This window comes from Bactrocera oleae, chromosome 5 (genome assembly GCF_042242935.1).
Source record: "Bactrocera oleae isolate idBacOlea1 chromosome 5, idBacOlea1, whole genome shotgun sequence".
Classification (NCBI taxonomy): Eukaryota; Metazoa; Arthropoda; class Insecta; order Diptera; family Tephritidae; genus Bactrocera; species Bactrocera oleae.
Window position 1 is genome coordinate 40,778,055 of NC_091539.1, and position 21,850 is coordinate 40,799,904.

Sequence of the window (21,850 nt, forward strand, 5' to 3'; positions counted from 1 at the left end):
GAAATATAGCACTTTTGAGAAAATGTTCTATAAATCAGACTTAAACACTTTTTCCTTACCACGACCGTTAACCAAATTGTACCGAAAACGTTTAACGAAATTTTACCAGCATTCCGATTGGTTTGCATATTTAACTTTTTTGATTGCTTGAGCGTTTGCATGACTTTTTGAACAAGTGAACTATTGTACTATTAATAAAAATTAATTAAGCGATTAATTGGCATGCGATATAATAATTAAATTTTACTTAATACTTACAGGTACATGAGTTCGGCTTGTCGACGAAACAGTTCGTTCTTCTCGTTGACCAGCTCAAACAACTGCAGTATAAGATCTTCGACCTCCTTTGAGTTCTGCACACTCTCCGCGCCACTTGTGCTTGGCTTCTTGCCGTCGGGTGCATCCACCACTGTGGCGTTTGCGCCCAAGAGTTCACCATTCTGACCCTCACAGCGATCGCGTATCATTTTCTCCAAAATAACACCCTGCTTCTCGAGCCCCTGTTGCTGTACTTCAATGATGTCCAATTCGTGACGTATCTCTTGCAGCGGCAACATTTGCAGCACCTTACGCGGCGGTATGGGCAACGCAGGCGCTGGACCTTTGCGACGTTTCCATTTGCCATGCGCCGATTTGTTGTATGGCGTCGCGGTGATGTCACAGTCCTCCGCGCCTGATGAAGCCGAAATTTGTGATTGGCGATTGCGATTTTGTGCCTCTTTGTTATCCTTCATTTTCTCCAATTGGCGATCGTGTAGGCCGTTATCGAGCAGTGGATTTGTCTCGCGTGTCGGTGTCTCCAGGCTGGGCGGCACAATGACACGCCGATACACGACATTGTTCTCCTCTTGCTCGCTATAACGCAATAGTTGTTGCTTCTGTTTCGCATCATCACACTTGCCGCTGCCGTCGCCTTCCGCGTTGGCGTCCGCATTCAAGTGTTCATCCTCATCCAGCAATAGGCTCGCGTCGAGCGGTATGAGACGACGTGAACTGCGCCGACTCTCGTGGCTGCTCAACTCATCGTCGACACCTGCCGTCGACTTCATGCTGTCCATGGACAACTGTTTGTTACCCTCCAACAAAGCTTTCTCTTCGTCGGATAGCTTCGAGTCGGATGTTTCACTTTGCAGAGGGTAATTAAGCGAGTTTTTTGGCGCCGTACCATTTGTATGTTGTGCTGCTGGCGTATCTGGTGGTAGCAAACTGGGATCGAGGCGCGCGGGCTTCGGTGGCGCCGGCGCTGGGCGTTTCTTACGGCCCAACTTCGGTGTGCCGACAGTGCTGGAACTGGGTGTGGATGCTTTGGAGCTGTCGGTCTGGCGATCGCTGGTAATGTTGGCGGTGACGCTTGTCGCCGATGGTGGTGGTGGTGTGGCTGTTGGGAATAATTCCTTGGCGAGCGGTGTGGGCGGCGCGGGCGCTTTGCGTGATTTGCGCGAACGTATTGTGCCACCCGCGGACGAAGTCAAGGAGTTATTCGAGCCGCGCGCATCCGTGTTGCGATGCAGGCTCTGCGGTGTGCTGCCGAGCGAATTAACGCTGCCATAGCAATCGCTGGAATTTTGCAGAATATACGGTGAGATGGATTGTGCGGATTTGTTGCTGAGGCGTGGCGTGGGTTCCGGTGTGGGATTTTGTGATTGTGATCTAAGTTTGTGCGGTGGTATATATTTGTATTTAAGCATCTTTTAATTGCAAATAATTTTGTTTGTCAACTTCAAATGTTTTTATAAGTGCGTACAGACAGTGCTGTGTTATAAATTGCTGTCGACATTTTAAGTAGATTTTTTGTAAGAAATCGCTTGAGCAGTCACTTGCAGTGGCTACTTAAATTTATTTCTTGTTTTTAATTAATTTTAGCTTCGTTTTTTTTCAGTTCAAGCTCTACTCTTACTCCCGCCAATAGCTGGCCCCTACTGACTTCTGTCTAATGCCGTCAACCGCTAAGTCTGACTTTCATTCGATTGGTTTGTCGCCAAAAACTTCAGTGCCAACTTAATCAGACGTCAGCTGAATACCAATTGTTCTCAAACAATGGCGAAAATTATGGAGGAAAACTAAGCGAAAACACGGCTCACTCTTAGACTAGCCTCGGTGTGAACAGGGTGAGTACTATTTTGCGAAATTCTTGAAATGAAAACAACTTGCGAAAAGTAGACAATTCATTGCAATAATAAGCCGCACAAAAACCCAATAACATGCATTCAAACAACAAAAAGTGTAACTGATTAAATGTAAACAGCTTTATAACCCACAAAGGTACAACAACAAAGCCCAAAAAGAGTGCCTACAAGTGCCTTTTCTTGGTAACTTCAGTTCGTTGACCAAAATGTGGGCAAAAAAGCAAACAATAACACGCTTACATGACCCGCTGGACACTCAAACACACTTATTAATATAGAAAAACGCACATTTGTAGGTTACACACAGGGTGGTTCATAAGTGATTTCTTTTATAGAAGAAAAAAAATATATATACATATATCATTATTTTAAGAAATTTCTTATTTATACGAGCGGCTTTATAGTTATCTTTTTTTACAGTTTTTATAGATCTTTCTGGACATAACATACTAAGGGCTGTGAATGTATGGATCACATAAAATCAATAACTTTTATAACGATTTCTAATGAAAAAGAGTTCCCAGTGCAAAAAAAGTAAATAAGTTTTATAAAAAAAAAAATCATATGTGCCACCCTGTACTTCTTATTTTAAACCATTGAATTCAACCTTTTCAAAGCAGCCAACTCACTTAAGCACTCACAAACTCATAATTTCCCGAGCAACTCACTCATTCAACTCATTCATTTGCATAACAAATATGAGTAGTGAATAAAAAAACGTCGACATTCACAGCAACAAGCCGCCAGTCAGGAAGCAATAAATGCAGTCAAAGGTGCGCAACACGTCCGTTTAAAATGGGGCCTCAGTGTTACATAAATGGCAAAACGTGAATAATAGCGGCACATTTCTACAGTTAGGTTATGACATACATAAAGGCATTTTGGACAAATAATATGGGAAAGCATTTGCGCATGCGCATTTAAATTTTGCTAATTTAATGAGCACAAGAAGAAGGTAATGTTCTAGAATAAAATTGCAGAGGAAATAGAGATAACTACAAGCCTTTGGTTCACTATATCTTTAGATCACAATGGCTGTTAAATATTATGAACGGTTTCTGCCTTACATTTAACGTCGCCATGACCTCACAACCTTCACCAGATACTTATACCTGTCTAAAATACGCCTGGGTCTTATTAATCCGAATAGACTTATCAATCCAACCTATGCAAATTAAAGGTCTTCAGTAAGATTTTAAGAAATACTGTCTAGATCTGTGTTCGTAACCTCTTCACAAACTATTTACATAAGCTGAATAGACTAAAAATTTTAAAATAATCAAGTCCCGGGTGGACCTGAACTATTGTAGTTATAAGCGTCTAGTACCAGCCGACGAAAAGCAATAGAATATAAAAAAATATCTGGAAAAAATATCGTTCAACTCTAAACACAAGGTTGAACCTTAATTCCGAATACCACATGTAAATATTTTGAGTTTAAACCTCAATTAATTCCTTTACAGTTTGGAACATAGACCACAATAAAGCTCGTTAACTGAGCTCGCTGATTTAAGGATTTAAGGATGCCATTCTTCAATACTATAAATCTGGATAGAAGACGGTTCGTTCTTGAAATTCAATCCAAAGTCGAGTTTTGCTACCAAAACTGCAAACAATTTGAAACGACAGCAAAAAAGTATTTCCCTGTGGTCTGTATTGCAGACCCTAATAATAAGACTGGTCGGATTCTTTTTGAAGCTTGTTGTGCTATAGAATTGTTTCAGGTTAATTTTCATTCAACTATATTTATAGAATCATTCATCATCAATACAAGTATAAAATATTTGGTCAATAAAACACAATGTTGTTTTGAAATCAATCAATATTCGAAGTATTTCCCATTTCTTAAAAAATTAAATACTTAATTTTTAGAAGCCAATAATTATAGTAGTTATTGCAATTATCATTACTGTCAAAATACGACAAATTTAAAAAATTAAAAATGTCACAACAACAACAAAAACAATAGCAGAATCATGTGTTATTCGAAGTCATGTTGCGCGCCCACAACAACAACAAGCAAATAAGCTTTAAGGCGCACAAACAAATTACAAATACACCGTTGTGTGGGTGTTCATTTTAAATTGAGTGTGCGAAGCGGGTTGTTGTTATATAATATGCACGCCCGCACTGATTGTTTACAATTACATGGCGTATCAGCGCGGCGACAGCTTAATGATTTCGCTTTCAATATATTAGAAAAAAAGAGTACAAAAAATATAATAAAAAAATAAGTGAAAAAATAACAACAAATATTAAAAAAAAAATATTTATTAAAAAAAATCAAAAAAAATTATAAAAAATTCATGCATAAAAAAATCATACAATTAAAAATAAAAAAATTATAAAAAATTCATGCATAAAAAAATCATACAATTAAAAATAAAAACAATTAAGCAGCAAATGCGATTTAAATATAAGAACGCGGCACGGAAGCCAAGCCAATGCTTAGAAACTCGAGTTAAGAACCGCACATTGTCAGCCGCATTTGACAACTGAAATGGGAGACCAGCTAGCATGACATGCATATTGAACACACCCAGACACATACATAAACGCTAAGGCGCATACAAAGGTGTGCAAATGTTCACATGTACATATGCATTTATGTATGTGGACATCAAGCTTGCGCAAACGCCGCGATAGAATGAAAAAGTCTAGTAGGTTTATGTTTTTCATAAAAGGAGTGACAAAAACTGAAAATTAAGTACAAACGCCTAAGCAGCTTTTTTGCTGCTGTTGCCAGCTTAATGTGTCTTACACACTCGTAAGCAATAGTAAGCAGAAAACGTATATGTAGCTTCTACACACGTCACACCGTTGACTATGCGCCACTCTGATAACAATAAACACAAATCGCGGCAATAAAACACACGATAAGCGTTGAGTTGCTGTGCGTCGCTGGCGCGCATGCGCTAAACAAATTGACACCGTTGTGGAGTTTGACTCATGTACCAGTTTCACTGGCGTGATTTTAGACGCACTAATTCGGTTGAAAATATCATAAAAAAGGAAATATGTTAAAAATCATGAAAATGCATTTATGTACTTTTTAGTGTAAATGGGGCAGTCGTAAAACTGGGCAAGTTGCGCAATTTCGTTGCAAGTTTTTTTTGTGGCTGGTTGCAAAGTCGAAAAATTCAGTTAGAACATTAAGGTGTTGCATCAGCAAAGTTTTTATTTGTAGTATTTTTTAATTTCACAACTTTGAATATTATTATTTTAATATACAAGTATGTAGATACTTTTGTTTAATTCAAAATTATTTATTTCTAAATTAATCCAACTCCATAACAGCGTCTATCTGTCTTTTTGACATTCAGCGCGTTCTTCAGCTATTTCTTGCGCACAAACGTAAAGGTATTATAGATTATATGAATAATAAAACCAAGATCGGTCTAAAGAATAAATTATAAAAACATACATGTGAGTACTTATTTCACCTATTGTAAGAAACAGGTATTTTTTCTCTTCTTTTCATTGATTTTAATCTAATTTTTTCGCTAAAATGAATTTCGCTCTACAAAATAATATGTGCCACCCTAATGAGCATCTTATAAGTATGTACAGAATATTTGTTTGTACTCACATTACAAAAAAGGTTCTAGAACAGCATTGGTTACGCCGTTAAACATTCGCAAAGTCACGCAAAAAAGGAAAATATGTACATTAAAACGTGAGGTTTTTTGTACTTAGAAGTATATAAGCAAAAAAAGTATACGTTCAGGGTTGCCATTTTGATATACTTGTAAATACACAAAAAATGCTAACTTTTTCAAATCATGGGTTTTTGTACTGGGTTGACTACGCAATTTGAATAATTATTTAATTAATTTAAATTTGCGTTTCAAGAAGCTCCATTTCTTTTTGCTATTAAAATTTTATTTTAGCTTTAAACAAATTTTTTTGCTAAAATGGTTCTAAAAGCTTAGCTTTGTAGGATGAACGACTTGAAATATTTTAGTAGCATAAAAATATTTTTGTAGACTTTTGTTAAGAGTATCAAAAGGAAAAAATTTAAAAGTGGCAACACTGGTACTTTCCAAGTAAAGGGTGTTTAGTTCTCGCCTATTGGACAGTTTTTGACGACACAAGATTTCTAATTTGTAACCCACAAAGAAACGTCGGAGACACCATAAAGTATATATAGGCATAAATGATCAGAAAGACGAGATTTGGCGATTTAGTTTTTGAGATATCGATCAGAGATTTTACACACGTCTTTTTCTTCCTAAGAAGCTGCTCATTTGTCGGAAACGCTAATATCGGACAATTGTAGCATATAGCTGCCATACAAACTGACGATTTAAAATCAAGAAAAAAATCATTTTATGAGCTTTTATTGTATGTATTTTCTAACGAAGATATTTCCATATTAGACATTCAAAACTAGAATATACCTAGGTAGAGTAGATGGGTAGGTAGAGTGGCTGTCTTTCGACACACCTAGGCCTTTAGGTGCCCCATTGTAATGAAAGTAAATACGACTAATTGGTAAGCACGATACCTTATCAACAAAGCCCGAAGATATCGGGTAGGAATGACCGAATTGGAAGTAATAATAATTTTTTGTAATTTATCAATTTGGAAAATCAAAATCACTCACGAAACACCCTTTAAATTGTAACTCATTTTACCTGGTCATGCAACTGTGCATACGTACAGGTATTTAAGGTAATTGTGCCACTGCCAACAATAGCAGCAGCTCCAAAAGCAAACACAACGTCGAATAATGCTAACACGTACATATCTACATATACCATATATAATATATATATGTTAGAGTATGTATGTATGTACATTTATAGTGAAAGAGATGCCTCCTATTGTCGGCGGCAACCATAAGTGGACAATGGCAATAAAAATGCATGACCATTTAGCGCTAACAATAACAGCAATAATATGTTGTAAGCCACATAAAAGTAACGAGGCACCTTAACTCAAACAACAACAAAAATAAGAAGAAAGAACACCACATGACATTGTAAAATACTCTGATTGTAGGCTTGCCACACGCAACAATAAAACCGTAAGAGTTTGATTTTATTTTTTATTTTTGAAAATTAAATGGCTTACGAGTATCTTGCATGAAAGAAAGGAAGTAAATACTCAAATTCAGGTAACAAAAAGGAAGAGGCATCAAGCTGCAGAGATGAGTTGGACCAATACGTTCTTGTAGGGGAGGCTTATTATGTTTGAATAAAAATGTTAAACGAATTAAAATCATTTAAATTAGAATACCGATTGGTTGGTATCAGCTGTTAATGAGTATAAGACCTCATTCGACGGACTGAGGGTACTCTCCCTTTTTGTTAAAGTAGTTACAGATAAAATAATTTTGGATTTGAATGCCTTTTTTACATTTAATGATGCCTATCAAGTATTAATTGAAGAGTAAGAGAAGAAAGCGAGAAAACCATAGAAACCAATTGGTTTCCATAACAATGGATTTTACCGTACATAATCAGAACAGATTCGGATTTTGATTAGGGCAAGGACTGGCATATTGTACATTCCCATCATAGAAATTCGAAAATTAGAAAATTAGCGCCGAGAGTTTCGCTATTAATCTCTGCTATTACCATGAATCTGGATTTCTATTCAGAACGATCTGTCATTTCATAAGATTGCAGAAAACTATTGTTGGAGAATGTTTTATAGTGTTACAGGAACAACAATGCAATACGACAACAACGGATCTTATACAAACTCAATTTACATAACCTCAAAACTATTGCGCGGTATAGTTAATAAAAAGGAATAATTGTAGTAAGGAACTAAGGACCTCTTTAATGTAACAGCAGACCCAGAAAGTTTGCACCAAACAGAACTTCGTTCGACTAAAAAAAATTTAAAAGTTCCCGCTAGATCTTGCAAAACTGGAGGCACATAAAGAAATTAGGTCCCGTAAATAAACCAAGTTTTTGATCTTTCGAAGAAACCAATTAAAAATAGAAATATTTTGACATTTGGCTACTTTACTTTTAAGAACACCGTATTCGTACCGCCCTATACTTACAACACATTTAATAAATATACATATTTTAGACTCAAAGCCTTCTAATTAGCGACATATGGTAAGCAGAACGTCAAAATAATAGGCTGACGTGCTCTATTTAATTCTGCCAGAACCATCATCATACAACATACTTTCGAGCTACTGAAGAAGAAAGACAAGAGTGACAGTTGATAGCCGACCACACACCAGCAGTTGCAGAGAAAATAAGCGCTTTGACCAGCTGATTTACACTTGGCTGCCGTGGCGGCAAGAAGAAAGAATGAGGAAATCGGTGTGCGCTCCATAAAACAGACATTAATCAACTCTCTACTGACACTTTTAACCAACAACAAGTTGTTGTTGTAGTTCTTAAGCAATAACACACAAATTTGATGCTACCAATTGCTTATTGCTCTGCTCTGCTCCAGTCACCACACTTGAACTGGAGTTGACCACAATGTATACACTTGTTGCTTTTGTTGTTGGCACTGTAAACACTTTAAACTTGTAGTGAATTTATTTTTCGAAATGCGCGCTTGTTTATGATTCACTATGCCACTGCTTCGACAGGTAAGCGGAAGAAAATTATTTACAAATTTTTTATTGCGTTGGCTCAAAACACTTGTACCGACCCGACCCGCATGTGCTGACTAGAATGACTGACGTAGTCGTGTCTGTGCATGGGAGCTGCAGCCAGTCAGACTTCTTGCTGTTATGTCAATTACGAATTTGTTTACATTGAGTTGAGTGAGTCTGCGGCATGGCGATTGAGTGGAGTTGTGAGTTGAAAATTGAAATTGTTTTTGAGTTGAGTTATTTTTTGAAAGACTATTTCGTAAGACTGAAATTTTGTAATTGCAATTATTTTGCAGTGAGAAAAAAAAGGAAGAAAAAAATTAAGAAAAAAAATTTTTTTTTTAAGAAATTTTATTATTTTTGAGCCAGTTAGATTACACTAATTTACCAAAACCGCAAATGAGTAAAAATTTTCTAACACGTAGGATTTTTTGTGTTGTCGGCAAGGGGTGTAGGGATTAAACCACCACTATTTACTAAAATGACAAAAATAGCTGTAACTGATGGAAAATTTTTTAACTCAAATTCGAAATCTGAACACTTCAAATACTACCACAGACCTCTAATCATATCAGTAGCAAATTTTTCTTTCAGATTTGTTGAGTAGTGTTTTTTTCCTAAACATTTTGTGGATTTCAGTAAAAATAAGCAAAATTTACAGCGATTATTACAATGACAGTCGGGTCTACATAAGAAGAAAGGTCCCAGATCGAATCAAGACAGAAGCACTGTGGTCACAGCAGAATTGTCCCTTAACTATTAGTAAAATTCTCAAACTGCAATAATCACAAAAACTAACGAATTTTGACTATTAAATAGGTGATTCTTACTGAATGTAGGTTGGGTTAGGTTAGATCGTAAGAATGATTCCCGTTACGGGAACACATTTGGTGAGTTAAAGAGAAATTCTTTCTGATACCGAAGAACTCCTGAAGTTGAATCTAAACACTCGTGTGAAGACAAAATGCCTTAAACTCATCACAAATCCGTTAATGCGATTGCTTTATATACCAGTTAAGGGGTTATATGCAGTTGCGAATTTCAAAAAATCGATTATTATTTTTGAATATACTTACATACATACTTAATGTAAATTTTAAGTTGTCCTGACAAATAGTTCCCGAAATATGAACGTTTTTGTAAGAATTTATTAAGTTAGTACAATTTGCTCCCAAAAATGGGTTTTTCTTAAAATGCTGGTTTCAGAGTCTGTGAGGAAAAATTCTCCGAAACGGCTGGACCGATGGACTTGAAGTTTTCACACGACCTTCATATCAATTTTTAAGCCACTCTGTAAATGTAAATTTTTTCACAAAAAACGACCTATTTTTGGGAGGGCACCATGTTGTCACAAATCTAAATTTTGACTAGACTTCGATCTTTACTTGTATTCATCTATTGTAAAATAATTTTTTTTTTGTTTGGAGATTAGAGCTAGTTTTAAGCAGAAAAATCTTCCTCACCACCAGACACCTTTTTTCAAAGCTCTTCTTGTAGAAGACGGCTACGGAATCAAGAGAATACAAAATTTTCCTATATGAATCGGCGATTATTACAGTACATTAAATTCTTTAAATGAACATTTTATTTATTTGTTTATTAGAATACATAAAATATTTCTTCAAAAAAATTAACAAAAAAGATACTGACTTGAAATTGGATATAGCCCCTTAATTTACCTTGATGATAGAAGCTATAAAATTGCAGATGTTTTAACCGTAGATTGTTAGAGAAGGTAGAGAAGAAAGAATTGAGGTGCTTAGACCATATCTTCTTCCAAATAACTTCCGACAACTTTCATAACTCGGATCCGGTAAATTTAGCCGCAGCAGTGAAAGCAACTTTATAAATATTTCATTTGAATATATAAATAAAATTTTGCCACCAAAACTTCGTTGAAAGGATCGTAAGCCAGTAAAGCGAACGAGAGTAAGCTACAGCGATTAAAAAACTATAAGCTATTTCACGTACATTTGTTGTTCATTTCTGGGTGCGACTGGATAGTCTTGGAAGCAATATAAAATTTTCGTATGCAAATTGACTTGAAAGGAATGCCTTGGCTTAAAAAAGTTTTGCTATAAGTTTCCCTGGAGTGTTTTCGGCAATACAAGCAAAACTGTTTGATTTGCCTATACCTCGAAAACTGATATTTTGGAAAAATTAATGAACATATTTGTCTGATTCTCTAGTTGAGGATGCGTTTGCGCGAAAGCTCACTAAAAGTGTTGTAGGTTATAAAAATTATTACTAGAAATGATTGATTAATGAAGGTATAGATTTTTGAGTAGCAAAAAGGGCACTGAATCAGTTGGTATGCATATTAACTTAACCTGTTCCCACGACAGTCTGCTAATTCCTGGATTTAACCTGGATTTTCATAAGATAACGACTGCTAACTATGTAGCATTCTTCTAATTTTTTGAGGAATGATTTCTGTCGGTTCAAACAATAACATAATACCAAGCAATTTAAGGAATTTTATTTAATTATTAAAACGAGTTCTAGAATGATCTCCATATTACTAATTTACTTATTTATGGACTAAGAACCTGAAAGCTGCTGCAATGAAGTAAGCTGTACCTACTTATGTATGTAAATTAAGGTTCAACCCACGAGCACAGTGCAATCTGGGGCGTTCTGCAACCCACAACACTTTTGATGTATAATTGTTAAGCTACTTGCTACTCATCACTGAATTGCTTAAGATCTTCTTTCGACAAAATGGAAATAACAGAAAAGGCAACAGCCAGTGGAAATAAATAATATTTTCACAGGCAAGTAGTCGGTTGACAGCAAAAATAATAGTAATTTGCATATGCATACAGCGACACACATACACATATACACAATTTAGCATTTAATTATCGGCTTGACAGTGCAACAAATTGTGGCATGTGTAGGCAGTAGGCGACAATATCTGCCCAGAAGACTGAATAAGCAATTGTCTTACGGAAACGTGCAATAAAGAAGACGCAGCAACAACACTGCAATGCATGTATGTGTGTGTGTGTGTGCGCTCATGCATATGCAAATATTTTCTGGAAGCGGAGAAAGCGGTGCTTAGCTGCTAAATCACTTAAAATGTCGACAGCGCAAAAACAACTGTGGAAAATGGAAAATTTTCTTATGAATTCGCTAGAAAAATAAACAAATCACAGTTACTCACATATTGGTGCGCGGTGTGGGTACTGGCGTCTTCTTCGTCAGCGATGACGTTAAGCTGGAACGACGCGAAAATTGCGCCGCGGCCTCCTCATCGGCCTCTTCGCCGAACGGATTGCGCGATATGCGCGGTGGTGGTGGACGTGGTGGCGGCACTTTGCCGCCTGTGGGTGTAGAGGCGGCCGTTGAGTTGCGTGATGATGACTTCTCCAGCTCAATCTCATCATCGGAGCTATCGAAAGGATTGAGATTTTGCGACTTCTCCGCTGATTTGGCGACTGTGCTGGCACCACGGGGTTGTGATGTTCTCAATGTAACTGGTTCTTTTTGTAGATTTTCCTTGTTTGTAACGAATTCGTCGTCGTCTTCGTCTTCTGATTTGAAGGGATTCAAGTCTTCGGGATATGCTTCGGTGCTAACTTTGCGGGGCGTTGTTGCCAGCTGCTTTTCTGGTGTTGTAGTGTCGGCGACTTTGCTGGACGCATCCAACTGTGCTTTGGGCGCGTCAACAGCGCTTGACATATCCAGTTTTGATTCTGTTTCTGTCATTATTGCATCTTCACTGTGCTCCACTACGCTTATTTCTATACGCGGTGCTGCCACTAGTGGTTTTTGTTCCGGCTCCTCTGCGTCTAATACTAAATTATTGTCTTTTACTGCTTCCGCTTCTAAAGGCACTTCATTCGTAAGCGATTCCTTGATTTCCTTTGCTTTAGTTTCGATTTTGTCAGCCTTCTCCGTTTCCATTGCTCGTAATTTCGCTTCGTCTTCGAGATTTACTTTAGTCAAACTTTCAGTTGCACTTGCTGCATTGCTTGTGGGCGTGGCTGGTGGCGTGGTGACCTTCGCAACCACTTCAGGCCTCGCATTCATTAGTTTCTTATCGCTATCAGTGTTAGTGCTATCGGTTTCAGGTTCACTTAGCTTATACTCAGTGTTTAGTGTTGTATTATTATCATTACGCGTATCATTATCGGCTTGCTTCTCCTCATTAGCGTTATTATTACGTTTGTTTGCAATTACTTCGAATTGTTGCAGACGCGCACGCACCACACTGAGCCGTTCGGTGGTTGCCACATCCTCCGCCGACTCCAGTGACTTTATGCGCATTTCAACAGGCTTCTCCACGGACGTGTCCATATTCTCCGTGCCGCTCTCCGTGTCCAATTCTCGGAGGTTGGCACGCAGTGTCTCGAGCTTCTCAGCATTTGACGTCGTGGTTGTTGCTGTTGTTGCTGCCGCAATTACGTGTGTATCTGCATTTTGGTCTTTGGTAACATCTTCATTAGAATTAGGTTCACTTAAATCTAAGTTATTTGTTGTTGTTAGGCTTGTTTGCGCTTTTTGTTCTGGCGTTTCTGTAGGGATGCGCTTTAAAACGTCCTTGTGATGGTCATTGTTGTTGGCATTATCCGCTTGTTGCTCGGCGTGTGCTTGCGGTGGAGCTGGCGTTGTATCTGCCGCTGTTTTTGCTGTTGTCAAATTCAGCTCCACATGTGTTCTCTTCTTCGCAATTGGTGTTCCAGTGCCGCTGTCACTTGTTCTTGTTGTCTTTTTAGCCGGCTCAGCGTTTTCTGTGTTCTGCGCATCCTTGCTTGTTGTTGCCAGTTGTAGTTCTGCAGTAGCTGTGAATCTTCTATTATCTGTAGTGGTGTGCTGCGCTTTCTCTCTCTCAGTATCACTCCCATCCGGTGTGACCTTTGGCGGCTGCGTCTTGGGCAATGCTGGAGCTGCGTCATCTAAACTTGTCTCAGCGTCGGTATCATTTTCGGTATCTGAGGTCTCCATTTGTGTCTCAGTGCCCGATTTACTTTCCACCGTGTGAGTTAGACTTTCGACGTCATCGCCCTCACCATCAATGGTGTCATTGAGAAAGCTACTAAGCGCGCTGTTCATTTTGTACGTTGATGTTGTTGGCGCTTCCATGCGTTGCAGACTCTTGCTTTTCTCTTCGTCCGACACGCTTTTCTGTAACAAAACTTTACTGCTAGTTGCTGCTTCACTGCTACCACTGGCACCAGCGGAAGCATCTTTTTTCGTCTGCTCGAAGAATGCCAAACGGTCGGCTATGGAGCTGCGCACGTTCTTCGGCAGCGCTGCGTTGAGACTGCTGCTTGTTGGTGTTTGCTCTGCACTTGACTGCCGCAATTGCACACCACCGACGGCTAAGTCCTCACCGCTAGCACCAGTGGTATTCAATTGCACCTCCTCGTCGGGGCATGTCTCACAGCAGTATTCACCATCCACCTCGGTCTCATAGAAACTGCCTGGTGTCAGTTGTGAGCCGCAACGCGCACATTTCAGACACGTGCGATGATAGACTTTCTTGCCGACCAATAGGCGTTCGGCGAGGAACACAGGCAATTGACATTTTTGGCACGGATCTCGCTTGGGAACGCCGACAACGTGGGCCATCTGTAAGAATAAAGAGTGATATTTTAGTATCGAGAGATTCAAATGAAATTATTATATTGATGTGCTCATTAGTTAGTTAGTACTTGAAAAAAAAAGTAAAAATTGAGGTTATGGCGCCTAAAAGTATGCAACGCACAGGGCAGTTGGGTGCAACTTGATAGGAAAGTGGACTATCGTATACCGGTATTTAAGTAACTTCTTTGACTGTGTTTTTGTGCAGCATTTGTGTAACTATAATAAAAAATATACTTTTCTGAGCAACTCTGTATAGATAAGCCTAGAAAATTTAGTGAATGAAACCTTGTAACAGTAAAATCGTTACACAAACTTTACTCATTATCCCTAAATGGATTATCAACATAAAATGTAATAGTAAAATTGTCCACGAAGTCTAGGAATTATTGAAAGGAGGAGAGATAAACTGTGAAAAACTAGAACAAGCCAAAATTTAAGAAGAGTACGTTACTGAAGACATGGCAAATATAATAACCGCCGTTTAACCTAAAATATCACCATTCAAGAAATATATTTTGACTGATAAAAAGTACGCATTTTCTTTCTTAGGATTCATCAGTGTTCAGCTAGGGTTTCATATTCAGGAAGAATTTCGACTTTACCTTCCTCCAACCTTCCGTATATGGTGTTTCTCACATATTATCTACTTTTTTTTTTTACAAATTTAAGGAAAAGGAAACCGTACGCACGTTACGAACAGTATAACTATAAATTTAGTAACCTTCTTCACATGTTCATATTTAAGCTAGTCGAGCAAAGAATACCTCAGGAGCAATAAGATCCATGTATTTTTCACTTATATGGTATTTAGAAAGACTTTATTGTTTACCTTGAAAGAGAGAACGCTAAGTTTTCTAAATTATTCTAGTTCAATGGACAATAAATCTAAGCTGCCTAAAGTTCGTCTGATCAAAAGTAAATTTATCCAGCTATCGGAATTATTATTTTATTACTTTTAATGACCATATATGGAATTTATTAAATTTTTTAAATCAAAATTCGATTATAGGATATGTAGAGACAACGTTTTGAACTCTTATAATTGGAATTCGATTTTAACGGATTAAAGAGACAAATATTTCAACTTTTTGTAAAGAGAAGTCTATCTTTAGAACTGTGCACACCACGTTTTACAACAATCTAAATCAGTTTTTGCACTTTTTATAAAATAAAATACTTTGTTTGCTACTTGCGAAATCAATTGTCGATTTTTAAGGGCTTAACCCTATTTCTATGACTTAACAACGCAAATTTTTTTGCCAGTACTAAAAGCAAAAGTCTAATTTGAAGGTTCAAATTTTGGTTTGAATAGCCTGGCAAAGCATGAAGCATGGAAAATCATACTTTAGTATGGCAAGGCACGAAAAGCGAAAATCGTGTTTCTTCTTCACAACGCGCCACCGCTTCAGCCAATTTCAAATTTCATATTTTAATTCCATATTCATAACGGCCTTTGTTATTGCAATCACTCCATCACTTTATTGCTCTTTGTTGATTTCTCTTATCAGAAAGCGTAGATATGTATGTAAAACATGTGAAGCTATATATTTGCATATTTTTGTAGCACAAAACAAGTTATATTTAGATAGTCTAATCAGCATGAAAGTAAGTTATGTAAATATTTACTACAATTTAATAGAATGTATGTGTTTCAGAGATTATATTTTGAAAGCATCTACCGTTAATGTATCTAAGTAGAGGCAGGAGCAGCGACAGCAGCGGCAGAGGAGGCGAAAGCATTTTTAATATTATATTACATATGTATATTATATTGTTTAAAGCTATATGTAAATGACAGCAGTTAGACAATAATAACAACAATACTTATACACTACTATAGATTATAGCGCGACTTTTGAGGTTAGTGCTTGGTTAGTAGCCAGTTAGTGCACCTATGATATATGTGAGTATGTATGAGTTACAACGAAAGGCACACAGATCATAGTTTAGACTTAGAAAATACAGTTAGCTGCACACGTTGGGTGAAAGGCTTACCTGTAGAACGCAATTGTGGCGCTAAAGCGCGTGCGTGCGTCTTTCTTTAAGCGATTCTATTGTTTGTGATTGTGTGCGCTTTGATCATCCACTGTATGCCTTGCGGAATTGTTGCGCATGCGCTCGCGTGCCTAACAGGTGCGTGTGTTGGTGTTCGTGTTGATATATTTACTTGTTGCTGTTGTTATTGCTACTGTGTGTTGTGTGTGTGTGTGTAAGCTTACGAATTTAATATTTTTTTGCTGCTTAAATGTATGTGAGTATGTTCTATAGAAAATTATAGTACCAACTCGAGCACGAAATGTTGCACACTTAATTGCTAATTTAGTTTTAATTAATTTAATTTAATATATGTGTGTGTGTATGCGTAGCTTAAAAAAGAAGGCATAGCAATGCGACGTACAGACACAAAAACAACAAAGAGTCTTCAACGATTTGAATATTTGCAAAAAACACAAATTACAAAAACAAAATATTCAAGTAAATTTACGCTTAGTTGCTACTTAATTAACGCTTCATTTATATATATAATATTTATATTTGTTTTGTTTTTGTTGCTTTTCTATGCTTAAAATCTGGTTTGCTCAATTGCGTGATGTACAATTTATGCTTTTAAGCTGCTACGTGTGTGTGTGTGGGTGTGTATGAGATACTTTCATTTGAGTGCAAAGAATTTCGCCGCTTAATTGCTTGATCTTCCTTTAACAATATTTTTTTCTTGCAAATTGTTACTTTTACTTTTGTTTTTGTTCGTTTTCTTTGTGTTTGTTGTACATTTGATTTGATTTGTTAATTTTTTTGTTCGTGTTGTGGGAAGTTTTGAGTTTTTTTTTTATGTTTTTTAATTTTTTGTTAATTAGTGCTTCCTTCTTATTTTACGTTTTTGTGTTAACGGTATTATTTTTGTTCGTTAATGTGTGCACTTTTGCAATGTGTGTGTTGAAACTCAAAATAAACAACTGAGCGCTTTTTTTGTTTGTTTGTTTGGTCCTATTTGTATTTAGCAGAATATCTCAGGTTTATATTGTCCAATAATGTCCAGAGTTTTCTCGTCCTGTTTAGAAAGAAATAAGTAAAAAAGAAAAAGTCGAATATATATAGAGATAACGTTGTAAATGATTAATGAAACATGAGAAGAAAAAAAATTAAGAAATTTGAAAATAACCAGCAAACCATGCAATAGAAAGAAGAGAAGGAAAATTGGGAAAGGAAGATTTGCTTATTCTAAATTTAATTGTTTTATAAAACATGATCAATGCATTCAATTAATTAATTTAAGGACCTTCTATGATTAGATAATGCAAATAAATTGTTTTCCAGACAGGCAGCCAAATTGAGTTAATTATATAAAGCATTCATTTAATTCTTAAATTTTTTTTCTAATTACTATTTAATTATTATTTTTTCAACAAATTGAAAAATTGACTTAGAATTGCATAATTAATTAGAACTACCAATTGAGTCAATTATATATTTATTATTCAATTACTTCATTATTTTATTTAATTACTATTATATTTTATTTTTTCAACGATTTGAACAATTGAATTAAATTTGCATAATTTATTATAATTACTAATTGACTAAATTAAAGGGCTCTGTGAAAAAAATTTTCACACCACGAATCATTATAATACATTTTAATAGTTTTTACGATTTCATTATTTTTTAATGTCAATTTTGTTTTTACTTATATAATCTTAAAATTTTTTGATTTTATTGGAAAAATTTGTATGGTTTTTTATTTTATTTTTGTTATAAATTGAATGTCAATTTAAATCACATTAGACAATTTGTTAATTGACTAAATTAATGCGCAGTCTGAAATGCTTTTCTAGCCGTGTAGCATATAATGTTTTAGAAAATTATTCAGGACTTAATTTAGTTGAATTCTATTTTTAAATTGAATGGCAATTAGAATTTAATAGTCAAGTTCAATTGCAATTAAGGCGTGGTATTGTGGCATTAAATTGTACTATTATTTTAGAAAAATTTTGATGATGCTATTACAACAACAATTTTTTCAAATCCGAGACCGTTAATTGAATCGGTTCATTTCAACTAACATTTTTATGATTGATAAAAATCTGCTCAGACGTGCATATTTTTTTAAGTATACTGTTTAAAATGGTCAGATAATTTCTAACCACATGTAAGAAATATAATTTTTTATTAAAGAAGTGCAATTTTTGTAGGTTCGATTTTAATGGATTTGTTCGAGATATTCCAAAAAAATGTATAAGAGAACAGTTCTAATAAAACTTTACTACGGAGGTAATTTTATGAAATATTTAAATGATTGTGTCATATTTTGACTTCTGATCTCAAAGCTATTAAAGGTGTTTATAGCATATGTACTTCGATACATGTTAGGTCTTTCAACACTAGTAGATGCGATTTCCCAGCAAAAGTGAAGCTGTGAAAATTTAGTTCAGTGTAATCATCTTATTATAGTACTAGTAATAAATAACTTTCTTAATAGTTATAAAATATAATAAAACAAACTTTAAAAATCTCATAACTTCAATAAGTATGTGCTTTCCAGAATGCTATCAAACTCGTTCGAACACGCGTTTTTTATAGAAAAATCTAAAATAATAAACAGTAATTTGAATAAATTTTCCTATACAAACCTCTCTCTTTTCCGCAACAAAATACATTCAACTTAATTTACTTGTTTATTTTTATACGGTCTACTGGATTTAATGAAGTCAAAACTATATGACATAATAAAGCAACAAACATAATTTTTAAAATTACAGTAATGTTTAAACATATATATATTTATTCAGAATTACTCGTAAGAAATAGGAGCATATACATACATATCTACAAGTAGAAAACCGAAATTTTTATACATGAACACTTAGAAGCGATTACTAGGAAAGTTTAAACATAAATCTCTTGGAAGTACTACGAAGAGTTATAATTTTAAGTTAACAGTTCGAAAATTTATAAAACAAAATATGTAAAGAACTTGGCAAAAACCAAAATTTTTAAATAGCACTAAAAATGGATCCCGTGGTTTAATACCAGTTCCCTGTTTCTGTCAACTAAAATGTCATTTGAGAGCAGACAACTTTTTGGCTGTCAGAACTTAAGGGTTAAGAAGTGTTCTATATATATTATATATTTTATAAGATGCAGTTTCGTGAACTAATCCATCATAAAATTAATATGAATCGAATATACAAGTATTATATTTTCTGAGTTATGGTAACAAATATAATTTTCCGAAGCCAGTAGAGCGGAAAGTTGATAAACAAACTCGTGTGCGTCATTGATTTGACAGTTTTGGTGACTGATATAGGAAAAAGTTGGTATACAAATATATACAGCGCATACATACGAACACTAGAATGGATTAGAATAACATTATTCGCACTCTACAGTGAAACACAAAAATTAATCAAGAAAAATCTAGAAGTTTCGGGCTGAAATGGTAATAGTCGGAAAAATATTAGTTTCCGACTAAGGAATTTTAATCGTTTGCAAAATATCGAACTTTTGGACAAAATTATACTTTACGACGGAGTTTTCGGGTTGAAAGTGAACTACTCAGAAATAAATTAGACTCAAATCAATTATAAAATTATTTATTTATGAGCTATTTTATTTTTATATATAGAAAAAAGCATTTAAAACCATAATAGAAAAATATTATTTTATGTGTTGTTTAAAAAGAGACTGCCTCATTTCCGACCGAAATCTAACAGTTTACGTAATATAAAAAGGTTTCTTGTGTGGCAAAGAAATTAAATCGTCTGCATAGTTATAAGCTAGCTTCATTATTAAAATAAATATGTAAATTCAATCATGTTTCATATTTTTCCATAACATTTCTCTGAAAAATTACAACCTAATCTAAGCTCAAATTCACTCTGCTATCACAATACATGTCTGTAGTATATTGAAACACAACAATTGGATGAAGCAATCTCTGGTTTTAGCTGAGTCATAGCAATTACTTTTTTTTTTATTCTTTTTTTTCAAAACCCTTATCATGCTTTGATTTCGAATTGAACTGAAGTGAATCGCGAAAAACAAGCAACAATTTTATAGGTGTGGGTGCGCACTTTATAAAAGCCTCTTCTTTTTTGCTCCAAAACAATTCCAATTAAGTATTCAATACAATAATATTGCACAATGATTGCGACGCGTTGTGATGGTGCGAATCTGTGGCGCATGAAAGGTCACATTGAACAGATTACAAATTAAAGTCGTGATTGCTTAGTTGACTGGCATTTTTCTAGGTTATGCAAATACTTGATGTTATTTTAAACACTTTATGATATCAAGGACATAATTTGAAAGTAGTTTTGATTAATGGGAAATGTATAATAAATAATTTGGTATAAATATACCATATTATAAAAAAGCTAGCACAATGCGCTAAAAGTTATGACTTGTACATATCTCTACAAAATTTCTCATGTGTTCATCGCTCACTTTTTACATGGAAAATATTATATGATAAATAATAAACTGGTCGAAAATAATAAACTATTGTATAATGAGTGGAATCTTGTATTGAGAACAAAGAAATTAATATTTGCAAAAAAATCGTGTCCATTCGCTTAACATAAACAAAACAATTCGCAAAATTAATATAAATTAGTTATTTGTTTATATTTATCTGCGGTGCGCAAAATCATCAATATCAACATATTTTGATAACTTTTTAAGATTCAGCAGAATTTTCATACTCATAACGAAATTTATGTACATATGTATATATTTATGTGCGTTAAAAAAATATTGTAAGTAATAAGTAGATGATTGAGTCTCAATTTCCTTAACCAATTTATTCATATTGACTTTTATTTCAGAAGAAAATTTTGCCAAAATACAAAGAAACACTATCAACTATAAGGAAACAGATTTATTTTCAGAAACATGTGGTACTCTTCAAAATTTTTCAAAAAAGTTAGTTCTTTGAATTTTCCCAGACAAATCCAAGGAAAAAGGCAGAGTCATTGAAGTACAGTAAACATTTGTATATAGCGCAATAATTAATGGAATATACGAAATAACCAAAATATGGTATAAAATATTCGGTACAGTTCCAGTGGAAAAACAACTCAGATTTTTTAAGTTTAGAATTACATATTTGTATACTCAGCATCTAGTGGACTAGGACTATATCATAGATATTTTAAGTATATGTTCGTGCCTCATTAATCTATCTTTATTAGTAGATGAATCAAAGGCTTCAATTAAGCATTCACAATAGACTCACCGCTTTTTTTTGGTTCACAAATTTTTTTAAATTTTATTTTGATGGAATTATCAAACCACTTTTTCAGCTTTGAAAAATTTGTTATTTTACTTTAGTCATTTGTCAGCAACCATTTTCCGTGATTAAAAAAAGCTCAGAGTTATTTTTTTTCTAGAGCACGCGACCTTATTGAATTATTTTAAAATTACACTTTCGTTTCCCCAGTAATTGCGTATGAGCACACTATTTACAAAGATATATATATGTACACATTTTTTGAGCAATTTGATTCGCAAAAATACTATATTTAACCACAGGGTGAGCTGAGCTGAACTAAATTAAAGT

The 21,850-nt window shown here is 35.0% G+C and overlaps 1 protein-coding gene across 5 annotated transcripts in view; it reads right to left on the bottom strand.

The window, feature by feature from the left end:
* The window catches only part of MICAL-like (protein), a 126,055-nt gene that overhangs the window by 2,886 nt on the left and 101,319 nt on the right, over nt 1-21,850 (bottom strand). For 2 of the 5 annotated variants that reach the window (XM_070110382.1, XM_036366207.2), the window contains 2 exons: nt 11,867-14,277; nt 259-1,650 (listed from right to left, as the gene is read on the bottom strand). In XM_070110382.1, the coding sequence (XP_069966483.1) occupies nt 259-1,650; nt 11,867-14,277 (3,803 nt within the window). Of the gene's footprint in view, nt 1-106; nt 189-258; nt 1,651-11,866; nt 14,278-16,287; nt 17,342-21,850 lie in introns of all 5 variants that reach the window. The other 3 variants (XM_070110385.1, XM_070110384.1, XM_070110383.1) reach the window with 3 other exon arrangements.